Raw genomic sequence first — 23,788 nt, 5'->3', positions numbered from 1 at the left:
GATTAGAATCTCAAACTTTTGTGAGTAATAGTAAAATAGTTTGAGTTAAGTTGTTTTATTAGGCTTTGAAAAAGATAAAAAAGTTGAATAAAAATATATTTTAAAATAAGTATTATATTGTAGTTTGTGAAAGTTAATAGATAAATTAAAAAATTGTTTGAACATAATTTTTTAATATTATTTTTATTTTAAAATTTGTAAAAATTGCAAGGCTCGAAAAGTTGAAATCTAGTAAAGACCGATTCAATGAATCGGGTGATTCATGACAATTTTGAATCCGATATTTTAATGTTGATAAAAAAAAAGTATTAAAAATCTTATTTGGTGCAATTCAAGAATTTTTTATTATGTATAAAAGAGTAAAAAATATAAATTTATTGATTAGTTTCAATAATAATATTATATGAATCTAAATAGTTTCAATAAATATGTATTTAATCTCAATAATTGACATTGTTTTGCATTATATAAGAAAAATATAAAGACCATTAGTTATAAAAACATGGCAAATGTAGTATTTTATGCACAAACATAAATTTAATATAAAATACTCATCCATCTCCTTAATTTTTTGTTCAACTAAAAAAATAAAAAATTACATGTTTTATCTTTCAGTCTTTTTGAAATTCTTATAGAATAAAATGATAAAAAAAATTTAAAATATGTTTAATTTTATCATATTTTTTACAAAAAACCTAATTGTTAGACAACTTAAAAATAAATACAGTTCTGAATTAGTTGGAATCGATTCAAATCGGTCTGAAACCGGCTAGAATCGGTTGATTGAAGCGATTCAATGAACGCTTCAAAATGTTTACTAAAATCGGTTTGGTTTCTTACCGATTCAATTTGAATTGGCTGGAATCAAATTGTTTTTTCGAGGCTTGAAAAAATTGTATTAATTTTTTTTATTTGAGTAATGTTTAGATGAAAAATTTTAAAATTTGAAATTGAAAAATGTATTATATTTAAGTGATGTTTGAGAATGAAGTAATGAAAAATTTTAAAAAATTTTGATTTACTTTTATATTTGTTAAACATCCCCTAAGTTGTAGCCTTGTAGTGATATCTTTATAGGATAATGATACAATTACAGTTTTTTTTTTAATTGTTCTACAATTCATTTTCGATTAACAAATACAATCACCTCACTCTATTAAAAATAAATTTTAATATAATAAAATTACTCTTTATTTAATATAAAGTTATAAAATTATTAATTATTAATTATTGTAAAATTATGGTAAGTGGATCATTTTCCATCCTTATATGCCGTCCTTGGCTTACCTTTCACGAAATCCAAAGTAATCACCAGAATAAGAGACGAGCGGAAGGCCTCGATCCCTTCATGTAAAGTTGTCACCTCCTAGGGCTCCTAGTATGTTTCGATGAAATTTTTCTTTTTGTATCGCCCCATTTTCATTATTTTTTATATAATTATATTTTAAAATAATTTTTTTTATATATATAAAATGATGTTTTTATAAATTACTTTATAAAAATGTTCATCATTCCAATCATGATCGCGTAAAGAGTTTGTAAAAAAAAGTGTATTTATCATTTTTCATTTGGGATAGAAACTCAATTCCTATTGGAAAATGCTATAACCACGGGTCGTGTACACAGAGTTATCATGGCCTCCAGTATTAGGTGTAATTTGAATAGTTGAATGGTTAAGATAAAAAAGATAAATTGAATAAAATATTTTTTTTAATATTATTATTAAATTTTAAAAAATTAAATTATTTATTATATTTAAAAAAAATTTAAAAATTTATAATAATTAAATAAGATAAAATGAGATCACTCTTATATCTAAATCGGGCCTTAGTCTATTTTAAAACCTTTTTTCTTATTAAAAAGTTAGGATAGAAATTTACGAAGAAAAATTGTATTCATAAGTTAGTTATAGGACACATATTCTACATTGTTGATGTGACAAGTAAAAATAAATTTATAAATTTAAATTTAACAAATCAAATCGTATTATTTTTAAAAAAAATAATAAATATGAGACTGACATAAAAAAAATTAATTTTTTAATAATAGATTTTATTATTTTTTAAAATATTATACGATATTTATATATTTAACGACTGTATTATTAAATTTATAATTATGTACAAATTACTTAAATCATCGTTGCAACCCAAGCTCCTTACACACGGGGTTGAAAATATAGTAACTAATTTCTAATAAAAATAAAAAATTTCTTATAAATTAGTTTAGTATGAAGTTTAATCCAAGGATAACATAACATCAATTGAGATTCTCTCATCTCAGCATGCTCTCTATAAAAAGAGGCCATGATCTTTTCATAAACAATAATTTTTCTTGAAATAAATTATTCGGATTATCAACTAATAAAGGGAAGAAACACATGCCATGTCATGTAATTAGTACCCTCCACGTGCCAGCCTACTTACTAGTTATAGATCAAAATGTTCTTTTCCCTTGCTGTACGTACGTGTAGATAGAAACACCAAGTGGGGTGAGGCGGGCAAGACGTGGGCCTACCAACGGAACTTAATTAACTTGTCTCCAATCAGTGCCTTACACGTGTTATTTACACCTGATTCAACGTCGTCATGCACGCCACGTAGGGGTCAAATAAGTATTTGACTAACTCGATCGCGTACATGTTGGCGTCCTAATTCTATGGAGGAGTAACACTCTGAAAGCGATTGCAACCTCTGATCTTGACTTGAATCACGGTGTCCACACCATCTTCACCGTTGATGATCTCGCAGCATTGTCTGCGTGGCGCCTGCTCATTCAATCAAGGAACAACCCCACAAAAACAAACAACCAAAGTTAGTCAATAATCAAAACCCTGTCTTACCTTTTTAGTTACACCGGTTGCGCTAATAAAATGATGGAGAGTTTCACGCAAGAAAAAAACAAAACAAACAAACAAACGATTCATGTTAAAGTCTTCCAATTAGGTGGCCGGTCGGTCGCTTTTGGAATGATTAGTATAAATTTTAAATAGATAAATTTTATAAAAGTCTTTGTAGATCTCATCTTAAAAATATATAAAAAAATATTATTTTTATTAATAAAATTTATTTTTTTATAAAAGACTTGTATGAAACTTATTTATTTAAGATTTATATTTAATATTATTCTTAATCTTAAGCATGACATCATAAGCCTCTATTTCACTGATATGCATGGATATTGAGTAGTCACAGCTCAAATTTTAAAGGGTTTTTATTTTATTTTATTTTATTTATTTATATATCAACACGATGAAAATAATATTGCACCCTTTGATTAGTTTCCGCGTTTGAGAATCGAATTTGAAGAGTAATAGCTGAGGTGAGGATGAGACAAGAAACAGGTGTTAATTTACCTTTTTCCACAAGTCAGGGTCGAAGTTGGAAGCTGAGACGTTGAAAGATCCAACGGCCAAGGCCGGGGCGTATTCGACCCGGTCACACTCCATTCCACGTTGGTACTCGTACTTTTTATAGGTGGTCAACGTTTGACCCGAGCCAAGCCTCTCGACCCGGTCCAAGAAATACAAAATCGGTTTCTTGCACCGGTCTGTACTGACCGGACGTGTGTTGAACGTGAAGGGCTTGTCGCTCCAACTCCTCCACGTCCGAAACGTGCGCAGCGCAGTCTCGAGGATCTTCGCCGTCTCCAACGACGGATACAACTGCACGCTGTATCCCCAAGACACCGACACGGACCAATTCCGTCTCAAGTCGTAGCAGAAACTGTGCTGCAGGGCCCGATTCGGGTCCGTTTCGTATGCCCGGATTAGAGTCTTCAAAGAGTCGATCTGGGTCCGGTTCGGAAATATAGATTCGACGTAGTCTAGGTGGTGCAGAGACACCAATGGCGCCAATGGATGTGCCGCTAATAAACCGTACGGGTTTCCTCGTATGTCGACCTGAAATATTGAATTCGGTTTGAGATATGGAAGCTGTATATAATATATTGTATATTCAAATGGAAGCGAAATCAATGCCCCCTCGACGATTTCATTTTCATGAGGAGACAGAGAGATATATATATATATATAGAGAGAGAGAGAGAGAGAGAGAGAGAGGAAGAACCTGATGAAAACCTAGCTCTTTTGTGACCGGTACGCCAATCTCGCTCAGGCAACCCTGGACCTTCTGATCGGAGCCGAAGAAATGCGCGTACCGATCAATGCAGCCGTCCAAAACTCGGACGAGCTCGGCGGCCAACGGGTAGCTAATGGCGTAGCCGCCTCCCCCGTAGGCCATTGTGTAAGAGTGTATCACGTCCTGCTCCACGCTCTCTGAATTCCCACCGATGTAATACATTTGATTGTGATCGTATTTCGCCAATACGTTGATCAAATTCTCCGTGAAAAATACCGTGTCATCGTCGCCCATCACGAACCACCTCACGTTGTCCAGACCCAGCTCAAAGCTCTCCTTCACAATGCGAGCAATCCGGATTGCAGAGCGCTTGCCGTACCAGCAGGTGTAGTTGAATCTTGACGTGTCCCCAGAGACTTTGAACGGCGGCAAGGTTTCAGGCCATGTCACGTTTTTATGAGGTTCCTCGTCGAGCCAAACGAATCCGCGGCTAACGTTCGGTTTCCACCATAGCTCAGTGTAATACCGGCGCTTTTGCCATGTCTTGGCGGAACCTCCGATGCCGAAAAGGATGTGGGATATATTAGTCTTCTCGTAAGCCGGGGAAATATCAGCGTCAGAGACTTTCTGGTGCGAGATCATTCTATGGCATTCGGGGCAACGGAGGGAATAGGTTGAGAAAGCGGCGTAGCAGACGAAGGAGATTGAAGCGATCGTGCAAAAGAGAGAGAACGCAGCATAGCCGGCTAATTTTGTGGGGAAAACCATGGATTTCCAGGCTTTGAAGGGATCGTGAATTACTTCTCTTGAAGAAAACATGCCGCTTCCTACCATGAGGAATGGAATCCTGTAGGGAAAAAGAACGAAAGTGCCGGACTTTATCTATGTTTCTTTTGCTTTATTTCCCAATTCCACACGGAGAGAGAGAGAGAGAGAGAGAGAAGAAGAAGAAGAAAGAAGACGAGAATGTGAGTTGATCAAATCCCTCGAAGATTTCGCATGGCAAATTCTCGGCTAAACGTATGCGTTCTAAATAGAGGGTAATTAGGGTAATTAGTGCCGCTCAACTACCTATTATTTATTTTATTCAGAAAAAATAAATAAATAAACAAAACATTACACGAAGTCTCTATATATGTTTGGTATTTATTCTAATTATTTTTTATTTATTTCAGCTATATATATATATAAGATTTTGTTTTAGTTTTTAAATTTTTTTTATATTGTTCTTTGGATTTTCAATATGTATGCTTCCAAATTGTTTTTGTTCTTCTCTTTATAAACTTTATTTTATTTTTCTATTTTAGAATTTGTACACTGAGAATTAGGAAAATGGAAAGCTTATGTGATACGTTATATCTACTTTATAATAAAAATAACTTTACAATATAACATATCACGTCAAGTCACGTTAATTTTATAAATTTATTTTTATAAAATTTTGAAAAGCATTTCTCTCAAATATGAATCTATTTGTATTGGACATTGTTGGTCAGCCAATGGGCAATGAGTCACTTGGCAAAGGGAGTAGTGGCCCTTTGTTAAATTGCAGTAATTTGACCTTTTCTAGTCCCTTTGTTGCTATTGCAGTTAGGAATTTGACCTTTTCACTTTTCCGGAAACCTTGGTTTTAGCCTTTTTGTGTTGGGAGTTTTGACCTTTTCTGTATGTAAACCTGGAATCAGAGTGCCCAACCAAATGAAAATTCCTTCCCTTTTCCTTCTCCTCCAATTGAGCAACAATGTCTGTCATGTCAACCAATGAAGATCAAATTGAGCAACAATGTCTGTCATGTCAACTAATGAAGATCAAAGGATCTTCAGCTGTGATGCAACTTTCTCTAGAGGAGACAAGTTAATGATGGCAATCCTTATTAAGATTAGAAAAAGACAATTTAACTTGGTATAGTTTGATCTCATGAACCAGTGCCATCCATTCTTACTTTTATTCCTAAACTTTGAATTAATGCAATTCTATCCATCGAATTGTCATCTACAATTTAAGGCCTCGTTTGTTTTTAGAAAACATCTCATCTCATCTCATTTAATCATTACAACTTTTTCAACTTTCAATACAAAATAAAATAAACAATTCAACTTTTTTAAATCTCAAAATAAAATTAATATTAAAAAATATCTTTTAATAATATTTTATTCAACTTTTTAACTTTAATCTCAACTCATCTCATCTGCGAAAATAAATGAGCCAATGACTTGCGCTAAACAGACATTGAGATCTTAGTATATGGGAGGGGAAATAAATGAATTTAGGCCAAAAGGGTACCATGATTGTTAGGCATCATTTGTTTTTACAGATAAAATGAGATGAACTGAAATAAAATATTATTAGAATATATTTTTTTAATATTATTTTCATTTTAAGATTTGAAAACGATAAATCATTTATTTTATTTTATATGAAAATTTGAAAAAATTCTTACAATGAGATGACAGAAGAAGTTTTGTAAAAGTGAACGAAGCCGAGGCGTAGCTTATTAAAAGATTTGAATTTCATGATCATCTAGAGTTATCTTCTCTCAACTCCATTTACTTTCCCTATGACCTATGCTTTGTATTCTTCAACCACAGGTCAAAGTAATCAAGAGGGCGAAGTATAATTGGTCTTTCTAGTTTCTCTGCTCCTGCGAATAAGTTTATTCCCACCTTATTTCGAGAGCGCAGTTGGCTGGCTATTGCTGAGCCTCTTCCCTGCTCCTTTAGTAGAATTGGTGCATGAATTCTATGCTAATATTTCTCACTTCGACATTGACACTCATAGCATTAGCATTCATGTCGTGCTTCAAGGAATCCATATTGATCTTACACCAGCTCTACTTTCTACTCTTTTTAGTTTTCCTCAGTAGTGGAAAAAGGGATCAGAGCGCATCCCTCTCTATCTGTGATGATGCCAGCTGAGCGGCACTTCACCAAGATCGTTCTTACAAATCACTGACCACTTAATCGTCACACCGAGGTCACAATTGATAACCTCAATTTTATTATGCTCTCCTTCATGACTTCTCTGTTGATCTTCCTACACATATCATCTGTGTTATACATCATGCTTACGTTGTTCAGGATTTCTCCCTGCCTTTTGGTGGTCTTATCACCAAGATGTCTGCCGATTATAATGCTCCCATACGCAGCTATGAGCCTTCCCTGAGAATCCTTGATCCCATTGATGCATCAACAATCTCACAAAATCTTCTGCTGCTGTTGAGGGCAAGAAGTCTGAACCCTCACCCCTCCAGTGCATCAAACCCCTAGTCCCTCTCTTCAAGAGCAGCTCAATGCTCTATCTCGGAAGGTGGACCAGCTTCATGAGCTTCTTACCACACAACATGCCTACATTGATTCGCGGTTGCAAGAGGCAAGGGCTCACCATGACTCTCATATGGAATGTATTGTACCGCACATGCAGCAGGTGACTTCTGACACACAACTTCTTCGGTCTGACACGGTCTGGGCTAATGATCGTTTGGTCCAGCTCTCACTAGATGTTTGCCCTCTAATGGATCAATCTGGTGTTGTTACTTAAGATGATGATCATGCATCTGGTTCAGCTTAGACCACCCTTTGCCCATGTTTGCCCTCTAGTGAACCCTTTTAACCTGAAATGCACAAAATATAAAACTTAGATACAATAATCCCCCAAAATCAAATACGTCAAAAATTCTTCGAAACAGATTAAACTCAACACTACTAAATATTCTCTCAAATCTCGCAAATTCACTTATGCCACTCAACACCTATCTTACCTTCCTCTTCTAATCCTGTCACGTGCCATCTATTCCAACTGTCACAACCAACATAGTCATCTGAAAAATAATGGGTTAAACATGGCCACCGGGGTTTGCACAACCCTACCATGGGAGTTAAACCTGGCCTCTGTTCTATTATGATGCTGTTTTAGCTATGCTTATGCCAAAGATCTTTTTTTTTTTTTTTTTGAAAAATAATACCTTTGTATTTCATTAATAAGGATCAAGTATTACAACTTTTGTCACTAACCAGACAACTTACAAAGAAGTCTGGGACACATCCTCTATCCACACTGTTTTTTCTACTAAGATCTTTAGGAGACGTTTGGATTCGAAGATGAGTTGAGATGAGTTGAGATGAGTTGAGATGGATTGTGAATAGTAATGAGATGAGTTGTGAATAGTAGTGAGATTTGTGAGTTAAAGTTGCTGAATAGTAATGAATAGTAGTGAGATGAGTTGAGATGAGCTGAGATGAGTTGAGATGAACTGAGATGACCTGAGATGTCCTACGAAACCAAACGAGACCTTAGTCTATATTGTAATTGTATATAAATGTTTTCTGAAATATCACTCTATTATTTTGATAATCTGAATTCTTTTGCATTCTGTAACTGGTTCATGTTTACACAAAAGTATATGTTTGCTGTTTACTGAGTTGTTAATAACTCACCAAATTATCTCAATTATTTTTCAGATGATTTTGATGTTTCAACTAAGAATCAATAATGGGAGGCATGGGTGGGATTAGTTGAGTGTAGTGGAATTAAGTGCCTAAGAGGCACAAGTGGATTAACAGCCTAGAATAAGTGCCAAAGGGTACAAGAGACTACTAGCATGGGCGGGATTAGTTGAGTGTAGCGGAATTAAGTGCCTAAGAGGCACAAGTGGATTAACAGACTGGAATAAGTGTCAAAGGGTACAAGAGACTACTAGAGGATCTTATTTGGAAAATACGTTATTTTCTTTTGAATAGTTTTTAGGATATTAATGCATTTATTGAGACTTTGTGGAGATCTTTATTATATATGTTGGAGGAGTTCATAGACGTCTCTATGGAGGAATGTATATTTTTTTAATAAATGAGCTTTACATGTTATAGAGCCTTTCCATGTATCATCTGGAGTCTATGTTTGTATTGTTGGGATTTGATTTAAGTGGCAAGAACTCACTCCCTAACCCTCTGGGTGCGGGGTGTGATGCGGGGTGTGACAACATATGTAAGGGGAGTAACTATTAAATTCGAGTGAAGGGTTCATGGCCACAGTAATTTCTTTTGAGTGGACAGACTATAGTTTAAGTACCTGCACTGTTAAATTGTACCTCTAGCTTATCTTAAGTACATGTACTGTTAAACTCTTATCTTAGCTGTGTTGCTAGTAATGCTAACTTGTGATATGTTTCTGGTTGCAGTTTATCTAACATTGGGAAACAATGTCTAGATAGTCTCATAAGTCATTTCAATGAATACTGATACATGTCCACTCACCTGAGCTGAAGTTTGTGATGCAGGACTAAATGGAAGACATTCTGGATATTTGCTGGAAAAGTTTCTGAGAACTAAATTCTTCTCAAAACCTTGTATGAGTTTGAGAGCTTAAGCTGTATTTTGACACCGAATAGTCAAGGGGGGTTGGGGGTTGGTTAGGTTTTTAGGTTGGCTTAAATTTGGTAGTCAAAGTGTGGTATAGTTGTTGATAAACTAGAATAGTTTTAAATGATTATGTAAAATTCAAGTTCCAGCAAAGAGATAAGGATTACGTGCACTCCAAATAAAGATGAGTCTTCCAGCAACCTGTCATGACAGGACTCTGCAGGAATATCTCATCTGAACGAAGTTGAGTGTGGTTTCCTGATCAAGCGATAAAGACAAAAGATAACCACCAGTCTATATGATGTACTGATTGGAGCAGGGAGAAGGCAGAAAGATATACATGCATGTCAAGACATTAAAAATATCAAGATAAGAAGTAAAAGGTGTTTCTCCTAGTTCAGTGAAGCAAAAGTAACTTCTTGGACAGAAAAAATTGCTGCTGCTGCTGTGTGGAGATATTGATTAAAGTGTTCAGCCACTGCAGGTTCCAGAAGAAGCCAAGTTTAAAGAACATTAGAGGTTCTGATTGCTACCGTAGTGGGAAAAAACTGGTCGTTCTGTTGTGCAAGTAAGGGATTCATATTACAAATGGTTTGTAAGAAACTTACTTGTATTAATCTTCAAATCGAGAAATTGGTTTGTTCTGGGCAGGATGTCCTGGAGTGGTTTTACCTTTAAAGCTTTCTTTAAAAGGTTTCCCTTCGTCACCAAAATCAATGTCTTATCATTGACTTGCTTTGCTCTAGTATTCATATTTATTTTTATGTTTGATACCAAGATTTGGTGCATGTGAGTTAATCTGAAATTTGATAAAATTTATTTTAGAGAAAAGCTACGGATCAGCCACTGTTCACGGCTGATCTGTAGCACACCTTATGTGTCCCTTACATTTAGCTGGGTTTGGTTTTAGATGGGACCCACTTGTGCCTTCTTTTTTTTTTTTTCGATTTCAGAGTTCCTCTTTCGATTGTTTAACTGTAGCTATCAATAAAGAAGTTCATTTTTTATGGGGATCATCCTATACATTGGTGACAACAGATAAATAATCTGGCAACATAAATATTTTTTTTTTTCATTTTTCAATTAAATTATCATTTACAGTGCTACAATTATACAAATTTTATAAAATAAAACTCATAAACTAATATATTTTTTATGTCATATATTAAATCTATTTTACAATAAATATCATATCAATTTAAGAATTTATTTTTATAAAATCCATAATTAAAATATTTATCTTTTATCTTAACCTTATAAATAAAGTTAATTATTTAAATCACATTCTGACAAGCTCTTGGATATTAATGATCTTTTGTCATCTAATTACACACAATTCCAACGCTTAGAGCATTCGTAGCCGTTGCCCCATAACACTATTTTCTCTATAATTTGAGGCTCATTTTACGGTTTTGGTTAAAATCTCTCTTACATCCGAATCCCTATTTTAGGGAAAAGGTTTAAGGGATGAACAATGGTTCCAAAAATATTTGAGACAAAAGGTTTAGGGGATGGCTATGTTGTTCCCTAAAGATTTTAACCAAAGCCGTAAAATGAGTCATTGTTCACTTTCACAAAATTTAACCAAAACAGTGGGTACGTACGTACGTACGTGTGGTTGTTTTTATTTAGTTTTTTAGTTTTTGTTTGGTATATGTACGTATGCATGAGCCATTGTTCACTTTCACACCACATCTATAGTTTTTTTTTTTTTTTTTTTATAGGATGTGAAGGTATTTTTCATAGGGTGAGAGGTGAGAATAATGAATAGTGACTGATGCATAGAATTTTTCTTGATAAAACCCAATCCAACTTAAAACGAAAGCTTCCCCACCTTTCTAATTAAAACCATTTTATTATTAGAGAAATTCTATTTGCAGTCCTGAGTGAGGGACTGCGTGTGTAGTCCCATTGATGAATGGGGGTAAAAAGGGAAAAAACATAATTTTCAAAAGGATGTTATTGTAATTTTAAATTGTTTTTAAATATAACTGTATGGACTTGCATGAGCTATCCCCATTTGGAAACTATATGTAGACTAACTCTAATTATTATTATTATTATTACAAAATCAATCACATTTTTATTAAAAATAAAAATAAAACGAAGAAATCAAGAACGGGAAAAAGAAGGCACAAGTGGCTCCCATCTAAAACCAAACCCAGCTAAATGTAAGGGGCACGTAAGGTGTGCTACGGATCAGCCGTGAACAGTGGCGATCCGTAGCTTCTCTTTATTTTAATGTTCACATAAAATAAAGTTGGTCAAAAGATTTGTGACGAACAGCTATTCAACACCCCCTCAAAGTTATTTAGGGTCAACCTCGCAAGTTCAGTTGGTATCAGAGCTTCATCTACTTTCTTAGGATCAAGTTGAGATATCTAACAGATATAAGACAGTCAGTTGATGACACTTTCTCGGACTCTCATTCCCTCATCTAGCTCACAACTCAGAACCTAATACAAGATCAATACAATATGTCAACTCCTACACTGGGAGGTTTGGATAGTGAGTTGAGTTGAGATGAAATAAAAGTTGAAAGTTGAATAAAATATTGTTAGAATATTATTATTTTTGTTTTGAGATTTGAAAAAGTTGAATTTTTTTATTGTATTTTGTTTAGGAATTTGGGAAAGTTGTAATGATTAGATGAGATGAGTTGAGATGTTTTTCCAAACAAGGCCTAAATAAGATAAATTTGTCTTTAATGAGACTTACATTAAATTGGCTACCTAGAATAAAATTTGATCAGCCCCTGGGCGTGCCTAAAAGAATGATCCTCACTAATGATAAAATCCCAAATTCTCGATTACCAACATGTTGCTAGACAGCACATATACCAGCCTTTAGTCCCTTATTATTCCAAACTCAGCCATATAACAGTGACACGCAACATTGATTAATTCTAGCTAACAGACATAATTAAGACCCACGACTTTACCCTAAAAACACAATTGTGGATGGGCCCTAGACAGATCTGAAAATACTAAATTTATAAAAACTGTATGAAAGAATATTGACTACAATTGGAACCATGTATCATGATTCCAAACTCCATTTCAGTCTAGTCGATTTACCCACTAAGAAAAACAGAAACTTATTTCACCTATATATAACAAGTGAGTTTTTCCCAACTACCAAAAATCCAAGACGTAATACAACGGTTCAGAGTTACTTACTTGAATCAGTGGAAGACTTGTGGCCGTGAAGTTTCACGTGGGTAGTGAGTTCTCGAGACCCAACAGAGAGAGAGAGATAGAGAATGAGGAGATGGAGATAGGAGAAAAATCGATATTTGGCCGAGAGAGAGAGAGGGCGTAACCGAGAGAGGGAGAGAGAATCCGGGGAAGAAATGGGAAAGTAGGGGGCCCAGGCTGTACGGGTGAATGTGTTAAAAGAGTAGTCTTTTTTTCTAAAAAAAAAAAAACAATCATGGGCTATGAGCTGGGCTTGGGAATTGGACTTGGTCTGTTACATTAATTCCATTGTTTAGGCTTTAAATCCCAAAGTCAGCAATCCTTATAACCTTCAAATTTGGATAGTAGAATTAAGATATTATTCCTTTGGGCCTCGTGGGAAATTACTAACGGTCTTTTTTTTTCTTAAATAGAATACGAGATAATATCCTACTTAATTTTTTTTTTTTTAATATGGATAGAATATTATAAATAAATCTTTACAACCTCCTAACACTCCACACTCCACATTTTTTTAATTTTTTAATTTTATTAAATATTTATTGTATGAATAATGAATAAAAATTTTGAAATAATTTTAAAAAAATAAACTCAAAAAAAAATTTAAAAAAATATTAAAAAATTTTAAAATTTTAAAAAGTATGGAGTGTGGAATGTGATGGAGGTTGTGTAGCAAAACTCAAATATTATTGATCAGATGAAAATCAAATCAGTCATTGCAGATTTCTTCACTCAAAGGTGAATTCAAAATCTGTAAAGGACCTTCCTCTATCCATACTTTCTCTTTTAAACATGAAAGAGCTAACTTTGTCAATTTATGTGCCACCGTTTTGGCCTCTTGATATGCAAAGCAAACACTCCAGCTTGTCTTCTCATTATATAAGCCACTAACTCAACTTCTTCAGCATTTAGTCTCTCATTCGGTTTCTTCCATAGATCCATGAAAGCAGTTTCATCGCTAGACCACTATTGCATTGGGCTACCAATGTCAACCCAAACATCTGAGGCTGCAGAACAGCTCCACAAAGCATGCACAGATGACTCAACTTCTCTTTCACAAACTGGGCATAAGCTATTATTAGTGATATTCTTCTTAAAAAGGTTCAATTTAATTGAGAGTAATTCTTGTCCAGCCTTCCATAAGAAATGTTTGACCATACCTTCCACTTTTAAATCCCAAATCCACTTCCAGCCATCTTTTGTTACAGCTAGTGCTAATATTTTCCCTTTCATCAAATGGTAAGCACTTTTAATAGTAAACATCACATTATTGGTATGTATCCACATAATTTTATCATCAACACTCAATCTACTGAAAGGGATGCTGTTAATAATCTCAGCTTCAACCTTGTTGAAAAGTCTCTTTAATCAGATTTTCCTTCCATCTACCAATTTCTTGCTCAATAAGTTCATTTATAGTTGCTTCTTTGTCTAAATTTTTAATAGAGGATTGAACCTGGTATGATGTGAGTACAAGCAGCCACTTGTCCTTTCAAATACTAATCTGGTCACCTTTCTCCACATCAAACTTGCATTAACTAGATTTATAGATGAAAACAAACTCCTCCATATTAGTGAAGGTCCATTGCCCAGTTTTGTCTTTAACAGATCACCTTACTTGAAATATTTGTCCTTCATAACTTTGGCGACCAGGGAGTAAGGTTGTTTTAGCATTCTCCAACATTGCTTTGCAAGCATAGCCTTGTTGAAGCATTCAACATCTTTGAATCCTAATGCTCATTTTTTTTTATTCTCCCATTTTAACCCAACTCCTCCATTGTACTCTATTCTCATTTTGCTTGTGACCACACCAAAATTTCAACATGAGTGTAATGATTTCCTTGCACAACTTCCTGGGCAGCTTGAAAAGACTCATTGGAAATGTAGTTATTGCTTGTATCACAACTTTGATCAACACTTTCTTCATTGCCTGAGACAAAAACTTATTCTTCTGGTTGTTAACTTTTCCCCATATTCTTTCTTTTAAATGTCTAAATGTTTAAAGCTTATACTTGGTATTCTTGCTGTGTCTTCAAAATGCATTTTTGGGCAAATGAGTTGCGATAGGATTTCCTAGGTTGCTAATGTAGAAATTAAAATGAAGTACTTTCCCTTATATATCCACCTTCAAAGTTTCAAGGTTTTGACTACCACCGGATCAGATGGGCTGACCTCTCTTTTCCAAAGTTCAACTGTAGTTAGATATATCGACGAAAACATAGTTCACACCTCTGTTTTGTCATCGCCAAGTTTCAATATGTCTATTATTCTCGCCATTACAAAAGAAATTTATGTCATTAAGAAAGGAGAATGAAAGGAACTTGTATATTTAGATTACTCTCCATTTGGTTTTGCCCAAAGACTACTATGTCATTGTGCATGCATAGGCTATCAAACTATATAACCTATCAACATCTTATTTATCTATGTTTTTGGCGAATGTAATAACATATAACTAGAAATTAAGGATTACATGAGGAGTATCATGGTGGGTAGAATCCACATGTATTCAATACCAAGAGTTGTGGATGAAAGTGTCATTATGCTGTCCCTCTGGAAGTTGGCAGCTACCCTTTGAGCCGATTACCATTTTTGGTATTTCTAGAGAAGTCATCAATCTTCAATAGTATTACTGAAGATTTGATTTGTCAATGTCATTCAGAGTCTCCTTCTAAAATGATATTGTCTGGGCTGAGGAGATGCTTCTTTGATGGCAAGTAGAGCCGCTTGAGAGCAGTCGTGGTAAACTTTTTGCCCCGGATTGGATGATTTCACCTTGATTGTTTTTGCATACCCCAGCTAGAATGGTGTAGTTGACCCGCATCGCAATTAGAGTTTTAGAGAAGGGGCTGGCGGCGGTTGCAAGGAGCGGATGGGAGAATTTGTTTTTGGCACCAAGCTAGGGCATGTTCCAATGATAATCTTGTAATTTGTTTTGCCATTTCCAAGGGTGTTTGGGATGCTTGAACATGGTTTCCTTTGTTTCAGTGCATCCATACACCGTCCATGACTATTAAGGCAAAGATTTGGAAGTGGTGGGTGATGTTGACTGGCATGTTGAGGGTGGGGTTCGGAAAGAATATAAGTTGGATCCAAGAAGCTAGAGATGGGTTGATTGGAAAAGTGCTTGGATGTTTAGAGTCCATGGAAAATGCGGAAGCAAAGGACAGTCAAGACTCAAGGAAAGGTGCATTATTCTTGCATTCACCTCTATCTTCCTGCTAGTTGCTTGCAGCTTGACCTAGCTAGGAGATCATTCCATCGACCAAAACGCGCCTTTCCAAGTTTCATCTGATGGTTTATAAAGCAACAAAGATGGTGCATGCAGCTGGCTGAGTTCCAAAATTGTCCACTGAGGGATAACGGGTGGCAGCTTTGTGAGGAGGGTGTACTAGTCCGTTGAACACTAGGTTCTTTTACGTATTATGTACATAGAAGTCGTGTGCACATGCATATGCAAGTCTTCATGTCTTTCTTCTTTTAGGAGTTGCTAGTTCATCATTAACAGCACACCAATAACTTCATGAGTTTTGTTCACAAGCAATAAATAATCCCTTTACTGTTGGTTTAGATCAGGAACTTCTAATATTGCCTTGTAATAAATTATAAGACTCATGTAGATCAACCATCTCTAGCGTCAATGCAACAGTACTTCTCAAAACTTGTTTCAGACGGGGCTTCTTTTACACTGCCAAAGATGCATGAGCGGCCAGAACATATCCATCCTATGAAAGCCCTTCTGACCCTGTGCACATCCCGGATTATAGTGTTATGAGAAAGAAATTAAGAGAGGTGGCGGCACTTGTGTGTTGTTAATAGCCCATTTGTATATGATTACCTCGACGATAAACTCAGCCCAGGCATTGTTTGAATGGTGGTGGATTGAACCCTTCAAGATGGTGAACTCCAAATTTCGAATCACCTGTGCAATCTCCAAGAAGAGCCCACGTTCATTGCAAAGCATCTGCATGTGGAAGAAAAAATGGCTTGGAAATTGGGGGAAAACAAATTCGTATCCAAGCAATGGAGCTGGGTAAATTTAGTTATTAAGATGATGGCAAAGACCTCTATCAGCATGTGTCCCGGATATTCAAGATCTTCCACAACTATGGGGCATGATTGAAGTCCGTCTCCAAATTCAAAAGCCCAGCTAGTCCCATTTTGACTACTATTTTTCATTTCAGATGATCCCCAACTCTTCCGATCAGCCACCTGCATAGCAGATTGCTGTTTGTTACTTCCATGTATATAACCTTAGTAAGCTAAGTACATAACGGATTTGACTCCTACATTGATTTTGTCATCTCTGGCAATTAGCAAATAAGTCATTAATGTAGCTGAGTACATAACTTATTACATTACTAGCTTGATTTATAGTCTCTGCAAACAGCAAATAAATTCCATGGATAGCCTATTATTTGCAACGTGCAAAATCACTCCACAACCAACTAACCATTTTCAAGTTGTGGTCTATCCAGTGAAAATTATTGGACAATCCATGTCTTGCAACCAAGCCCTCCTTCGAATTCCTAATATTACCGAGGATTCTCTGACTTGAATCAATTGATTATGCCTGGACTCTCTCTACTAATCTAGTTTAAATGGTATAAATAGTGACTATGTACTCTACAATATATTCTAATCTATTACCCTCTGCATCCGTAATCAGAAAATTTTCAACATAAGAAACATCTTACAGACCCACCCAAAATCAATCAGTTGACTCATTCATAGCTGCAGCCTTTAAGTTTCTGAAGTAGAAGTCGTTTGTTATTTGCCCAAAATATTTCGATGCCAACACATTTCCAATTTAATCTATTAAAGATATCTTTAATCTAAATCTGAAAATTAATATTTCTTCAATATATATATATATATAGGGAAGTTGATGTAAACAATTTTACAATTACCAGCAGACTCCACCACATACCTTTCGAGGAGCCAAGTGCCTCAATTTCTCAGCCTGTTCAGTCATGCTTCTTAAATGCAGCATATGCGTTACCACTCGATCTAGGAGACCATCAATGCTACACTGAATTTACACAAAACACGGCTCTCACTTGAATTAGACAGGACAAGAAAACATACAAGTAGTTACCAACTTCAAGCACTACAAATACTAACAATTAGGGTGAGTTTGGGATTGTTGTGGGGGATAGAGCTTTTATTTGTAGAGCTTTGTTTAAAAGTTGTACTTTTGAAAAGCTGTTTATTATTTGGTAAACATATGTCTAAAGTGCTTTTCCAAGTGTTGCAGTTGTTCTCAGAAAGTCACATAATATCTGCAGGAACTTTTCAACAAAAGCTTCAATTTGGAGCTTTTTAGAAAATGGGCTTCCAGCTTTTTAGGGGGGCATAACTTAAATTTTAAAGTATTTTTATAAATTTTCTAAACATACAATTTTTTCTTCAAAAGAGCTTTTAACCTATCAAAAATTTAACACTCAATCTCAAACCAAATGGGTACTTTGACTACACTCACCTTCGCACCATTTGGGACAAGTTGTCGGAGCTCCTTCAGCCTATCCTGGATCATTTGCCGATCCCTTGGTCTTGGCCTTTGATTTTCACCAGTTCTGGCTCGTCTTTTGCTGGCATTGGACAACTTGTTTCCCTTCCTAGGCTGCATGGAGCCGTAAGGTTTTCCTTGCTGCTCTTTATCAATCAATTTGCTCCTCGTATTATTGAAAGAAACAGAACCAGTAAAGGTACTTGTGTCGCAGGAAACAATTGATGATCTAAAATCACTCCATGGAGTTGAGTCATCATTTATTAAGGCACTTGCTTCAGATTGACTTTGTAACCTGAACAAACTAGCACCTTGTCCTGACGAGGTTGTAGATGATGTTGAACTTTTAAATCTGCTAGCTAGAGAGTCATCTATACAACTAGACACACTTGCAACTATAGCCTCCAACAGATGATCTGCATCATCAGCTTTAGCAAACAATGATGGCTCAGCACCATTGAACATATCTATATTGTGAGTTAAACTCAAGCTTCTACACAAATCCTCAATTAAGAATGATGAGTTGTGCATGTCTTCAACGATATGATTCTGGAAAGCTTGTCCATGTGCTTCATGTAGCTCAGAATCTATGGGAAGGCTAGTGATACTGCTTGTACTTTTATGGCCTGCATCATTAACCCTTGTGTCTCCAAGTGTCATTAATTCACCACACAAAGGACTGATTCCACAGGAGGGTTCTACAGAAGCCCCAAAATTGTAGCTTTTAAATTGAGGATAAGCCTGCAATTCATTCAGACAAGATAATCCAAGCAGCTCACTCTCTAGTGTCTCTAACTGGCTAGTATTTATAGGTTGACATAAAGGAGTTGATACGGCAATGAGACTATTTGGTGGAGCACTAGTCACATTTTGGCCAACATTACCAAACAATACAGGATGTTCTGTTTCAGAGACCTGAACGGCATCTTGATACATTGACATTGGCAAAACTTCATTTAATGTTGAGAATTTGTTCTTATTTGGTCTAATGTGGTCAAAATCTTTCAAATCTTCAGCCTTCAGCAGGGTAATGGTCATGTCTGAGGACTCCAGTGGGAAACCAGACATTTGTGATGAAGACGATTGTGATTGAATATCTCTGTTTGAGGTGAATGGTATATTAATCTGTGAAACATTGTAAAGGGCGTTGAACCTATCTATGACAAACGCAATCAAGGCCAGATCTTCAGCAACCTGAAATATTATGGGAGAGAATGCAACACATAAGATGAATACTAACAAAGCAACAGAAATGCATTTACACACACTGAGAGAGGGGGAAATGGCGTTGATCCTAATGACTCACACCTTTGAACACTTTCCGCTTAAATTATACACTATTAGGTCAAAAATAGAACCTAGAACGAGACAACAAAAGTTGGAATTAGAGTGGCTTTTTAACTCATTAATCTCTCATTACAGTCAGAAAATGAAGTTGAGAATAAATACGCACCCATTCCAATGAGCCCAGCTGTACAACTCCATGTGGAAGTACAGGAACCAGCACAATGGTCTGCCAGGATGTCAACAATTACTCATCAGCATTTTGGAAATGATAATAAGTGAAATTTGAGCCACCAAATTGCAAGTTAGCCTAATATGTGCACCGGCACACTCAAATCTGTCCAGGTGACCAATACTATGGTATGGTATAATTCATAATGAAGTTACCTTGACACCTGCTGCAAATTGAAGTAGCCATTCTTCTGGATACTATCCACACACAAAAAAAAAAAAGCACTTGTGAGGTATTCTGTCCACTACTTGCAGAACTATCAACAAGCTCATTTTTCAAATTAGCAATCATCATTAGAAACTCACCTCAGGAACTAACTTGGAGCTGCATTCACTAGCAAAATCATTCTCAAAGAGAACCCAGCAATGACTTCCTGTATATGCAACTTCACCGACAGCCCTGATGAATTTTAGAAATCCAGTGTCAATTATCATTACTTTTTAAACTCAATGCCTCATAAAAATAGAACCTCGGTAGAAAGCATACTATTTAGTTTAGTATATCTTCTTAAGAAATGATGAGTGTCACTCTATAACATGTTGCACAGACAGGCCAACAGACACACACACACACACACACACACACACAGATGGATGAGATTTCGAACCCAAGCAAGGGACTAGTTTGGCGTGCACTACCACAAGTTTAAGAGGTGGTGGGATAAGAGAAGGATCAGAAAACCACTGGAAATTTCCTTCAAAATCAAATTAATAAGGCTTCATTCCGGAAACCTTCGTTCAAGAAGAGTTCATCCATCAAAATTGAAGGGGATGATCTCATATTTTTTAAGACTATTTCTGAAAATATATTTAGTTAATAACATTGGAGAGTAATGGAAAGTACAACAAGTTATTTAATACAAAGGGAAAAGCACAAGGTAGTACCCGTCTCCTATGGCATACTGATGACATGACATATCAGCCACCGCTCGTCCAATTCGATATTCCATTACATCATCATCACCTATATTCATTTTACTTGCTGAAGAAAATATCTCATTCACGCCTTCGAAGTAAATGTCATCTGGTATATTCTCGACAGGTTCTGCAGTTTTTGGACAAGCCCAATATCCATCTTCCCAACACAAAACCCTGCAATATCAAGAAACTAATGTCATACTGGAGACATGAACTCTATTCTTACATCCATAACAGAACAAAACACAATCAGTAAACAACGAACTTTCCTGAAAAGAAAATATCTCACAGAAATAGGTAATTCATGGAAGGGGTTGGGAGGGGGGGAGGGGGAAGTGGGGACGCGAGTCTCGTAGTTTCCTCATCTTCGAAAGATCAGTGTGATGTCTTACATAGCCTCTATTACTCAAAACAAGTGCAAAATAATTTGATCCATTTAGAACGCCCAAGCAGCAGGACGCTACGCTCTTTACTGCACTAACCAGTAAGCCAAACAAAATTAAATCTGTATAATAACACATCGAGTCCCAACAGCACAAGCCGACTGCAGCAATGTGTCCGCGTTCCCAAAGGCAACGCTCGACGACATATTCAAATAACTGCGGCTTTTAGAGAGACAATCATAAATTAATGAAAGTCTACGGTCTAGTCACAACAAGTTTCATTTCTTTTGTAAGTGTAAATACTGAAAACCCTTTCGGTTTCTCCCATGCCCTGAATTATAACTATAGTAGTCAAGATCTTATCTGTGCTCATTATTTCTTACCGTTGCATTTCAATGTTCGCAGTCTAAAGATCTCACCCAGGATATAATAATGATTACCTCAAAATACTGAATGAAAGGCAAGAAAGCCCCTCAATTCAGAAAGCTTTAGAAATTAATGTAAAAAACACCATAAGTCCAGTTAGAACCCACTTTGAAAAGCCCGGCCTCAAAAATAAGTAGCTGCAGAGCAACTTACATTTGGTTTCGGTGGTTAAGCTTCCAAAAGACTGAATATTCCCAATGCGAATTGCTGCAGAGACTCTTCAACAACTGCCTCAAAGCAGTAGTCTCCATCACTTGACACTCAAGGAATTTACAAAGGTCTAGTAGAGTAGCAGAAAACTCAGCCCAATTATCACATAAGAAAACCTTCACTAGCTGCCCCTGTATGAACTTCGCCCCGCCTGTTTTATCCGCAAACCCGCTCTTCTTTTTATCGGAGTCCCCGTTGACCAATCAAGCAAAAAACCCATCGCGAAAACTCCCCTCTCACTCTCAGTCTCAGATATGACCGGTAATTTTACAACGGTTGGAAAACATAAAGAGCAATTGCCTGGACTTCTTGTAACGAGGACGCCATGAAGTTTGAAAGTTTTTCAAAGAACACAAAAAGTTCACGATGAACTACCCTTTGAGGAGGAGAGGAGAGGAAGAGCTTCGACAGAGTCAGATGGTACAGGAAGAGTGGAAGCACGTTCGCAATTCACTTAGCTGCTCACGAAGCCAAAACAAAAAAATCCAACAAAAATTAGCTACCAACACACAATTAAACAAACAAAATCTCCCGTTTGATTGCTGAAAAGGTCAGAAGTAGGATGGAAAAACAGACGAATTTCATGGATCTTACCTTGAAGTAGTGGTGACTGAAACTGAATGTCAAATCAGAGATACTCGCAACGATCGATTTCGTCGGACTCCATGTCTCTTTCGTTTCTCTGTAGAAATGGATGTGATCCGAGAAAAGAGAGAAGCTCTTTGCAGTTTGCACTCTAGAGTCCAACCTATTCATACTCGAGAAAGCTTTCCAAAGCATCCTTTATATAATATTCAGCCCCCGCCACCGGTAACCGGTCACCTTCCTTAACCTCTCTCTCTCTCTCTCTCTCTCTCTAGAGAACCAGTCAATTTTATTAAATTATTAAAGTCAAATAATCATATATTATCATATGACAAATGCCTTGTGTCCAAGGCAATAATATGTAATAATTAAATAAGTATTTCTTAATGATATTAGAATTTTTTTTAAAAATATATTAAAAAATAAATGAAAAGAAAAAGGAATAAACTTCTCGAGACAACGTGTCGGTAGGGCCCTTAACATAATTCTCAAAGTTGGAGTTTTTTATTTTACTTTTTTAAAAAAGATAATATTCTAATTTTATTAATTATTCTCACTTATTACTGAAGATGAAAGAAATACATTAAAACCTCAAAATCGGATTCTTAAAAAGGAAAAGAAAAAACATAAAGGGGCGTACAGCAAGACTAAGAAACAATTTAGGAAATTAGTGTTGAATAAACGGAGACATGCATTGTCTAGAGAGAACAAAGCAATCATATGTTTCGGGAGTCGAAGAAAAGAAGAAAAGTTTACCGTATGTCCCATTGTGTCTTAATTGGCTAGGTTGTCAATAAGTGCGTTACCTTTTTTTTATACACATGATTGATACTAAAAGGGAAATGAATCTTAAAATGTAAAATATCATTTCAAATATTAAAGTAATTCCAACGTGTCCTACAAGTTATAAAATACAATATAAGTAATCTATGTCAATGGTATACCACCTCTATATATTTATATGAGAAAATCTTCAGACCGATGACTCCTATCAACTCTAAATATCGGAGACCAATACGAAAAAGACACGTAGCCGAGCGCACATCTACCCCCCCTCCACCTCTCTCTCTGCTCTCTCACTAGATCCAACTCCTATCTCTAATGAAATCGTAGTCTCTGCCCTCGATCTCTCTCTGCCCTCTCTGCTCTCTCGATCTCTCTCGGCTCTCAATCTCTCTCGCCCTCTCTGCTCTCGATCTCTCTCTGCTCTCTTTGGATCCACCACGCCTCTGCCTCTCTTTGAAAAGTCCAGGCCGTCTCTCACGCTGCCTCTCTCGATCCGAAAACTTATCTCCGTCTCTTCCGTCTCTCTCGAATTCCAAAATTTATATGAGGAATCTGCCGATTGAGAGAGAGAGGCGTCGAAGTAGAGAGAGAGAGAGAACCCAAACTTGAAATCGCAAGAGAGAGAGAGAGAGAGAGAGAAGCTCAGATTTCTTATATAAAATTGCAGAGAGAGAGGACGGTCGAAGTAGAGAGAGAGAGAGATATCTTTCTGAATTGGGGAGAACGAAGGAGAAAGAGAGTTGCTTACCTGTATGCATCCCCACCGTAACATGTTTTCAAAGGCTTACGTGTCACAACTGTATTGGTCTCTAATAAACTCAACTTA

General features: G+C 36.1%; 2 protein-coding genes and 1 long non-coding RNA gene across 3 annotated transcripts; all 3 read right to left on the bottom strand.

Moving 5' to 3' along the window:
* Nucleotides 1-2,189: 2,189 nt before the first annotated feature.
* Nucleotides 2,190-5,080, bottom strand: LOC109007653. The gene is made up of 3 exons (XM_018987415.2): nt 4,068-5,080; nt 3,356-3,901; nt 2,190-2,767 (listed from the first exon to the last, which is right to left on the bottom strand). The coding sequence occupies exons 1-3, from the start codon at nt 4,911-4,913 to the stop codon at nt 2,657-2,659; spliced, it is 1,503 nt and encodes a 500-aa protein (XP_018842960.1). The 5' UTR covers nt 4,914-5,080; the 3' UTR covers nt 2,190-2,656.
* A 1,463-nt stretch (nt 5,081-6,543) lies between these two features.
* On the bottom strand, nt 6,544-12,798 carry LOC118348126. Its single transcript, XR_004801273.1, has 2 exons — nt 12,613-12,798; nt 6,544-7,689 (listed from the first exon to the last, which is right to left on the bottom strand). It is a non-coding gene; the product is annotated as an uncharacterized LOC118348126 (long non-coding RNA).
* Nucleotides 12,799-15,807: 3,009 nt separating this feature from the next.
* Nucleotides 15,808-22,341, bottom strand: LOC109007652 (transcription factor LHW-like). The gene is made up of 11 exons (XM_035689570.1): nt 22,186-22,341; nt 21,535-22,049; nt 20,540-20,746; nt 19,961-20,054; nt 19,811-19,852; nt 19,593-19,652; nt 18,113-19,333; nt 17,561-17,662; nt 16,696-16,842; nt 16,469-16,594; nt 15,808-16,375 (listed from the first exon to the last, which is right to left on the bottom strand). Exons 2-11 carry the CDS (start codon nt 21,630-21,632, stop codon nt 16,298-16,300), a joined length of 2,175 nt encoding a protein of 724 aa, XP_035545463.1. The 5' UTR covers nt 21,633-22,049; nt 22,186-22,341; the 3' UTR covers nt 15,808-16,297.
* Nucleotides 22,342-23,788: the final 1,447 nt, after the last annotated feature.

This window comes from Juglans regia, chromosome 4 (genome assembly GCF_001411555.2).
Source record: "Juglans regia cultivar Chandler chromosome 4, Walnut 2.0, whole genome shotgun sequence".
Lineage (NCBI taxonomy): Eukaryota > Viridiplantae > Streptophyta > Magnoliopsida > Fagales > Juglandaceae > Juglans > Juglans regia.
This window is presented reverse-complemented; position numbering and strand designations above follow the sequence as displayed.

Bases quoted from the DNA above. Each gene is read 5' to 3' on its own strand.
- LOC109007653 (XM_018987415.2), bottom strand. From the start codon at position 4,913: ATGGTAGGAAGCGGCATGTTTTCTTCAAGAGAAGTAATTCACGATCCC. The intron at 3,902-4,067 runs GTTCTTCCTCTC...TCAATATTTCAG, and splicing joins AAGAGCTAGGTTTTCATCAG to GTCGACATACGAGGAAACCC. The intron at 2,768-3,355 runs GTAAATTAACAC...TTGAATGAGCAG, and splicing joins ACCCTGACTTGTGGAAAAAG to GCGCCACGCAGACAATGCTG.
- LOC109007652 (XM_035689570.1), bottom strand. From the start codon at position 21,632: ATGGAGACTACTGCTTTGAGGCAGTTGTTGAAGAGTCTCTGCAGCAAT. The intron at 20,747-21,534 runs GTAAGTTGCTCT...TTGATATTGCAG, and splicing joins CTTAACCACCGAAACCAAAT to GGTTTTGTGTTGGGAAGATG. The intron at 16,843-17,560 runs GTATGTGGTGGA...TCTGCTATGCAG, and splicing joins GGCACTTGGCTCCTCGAAAG to GTGGCTGATCGGAAGAGTTG.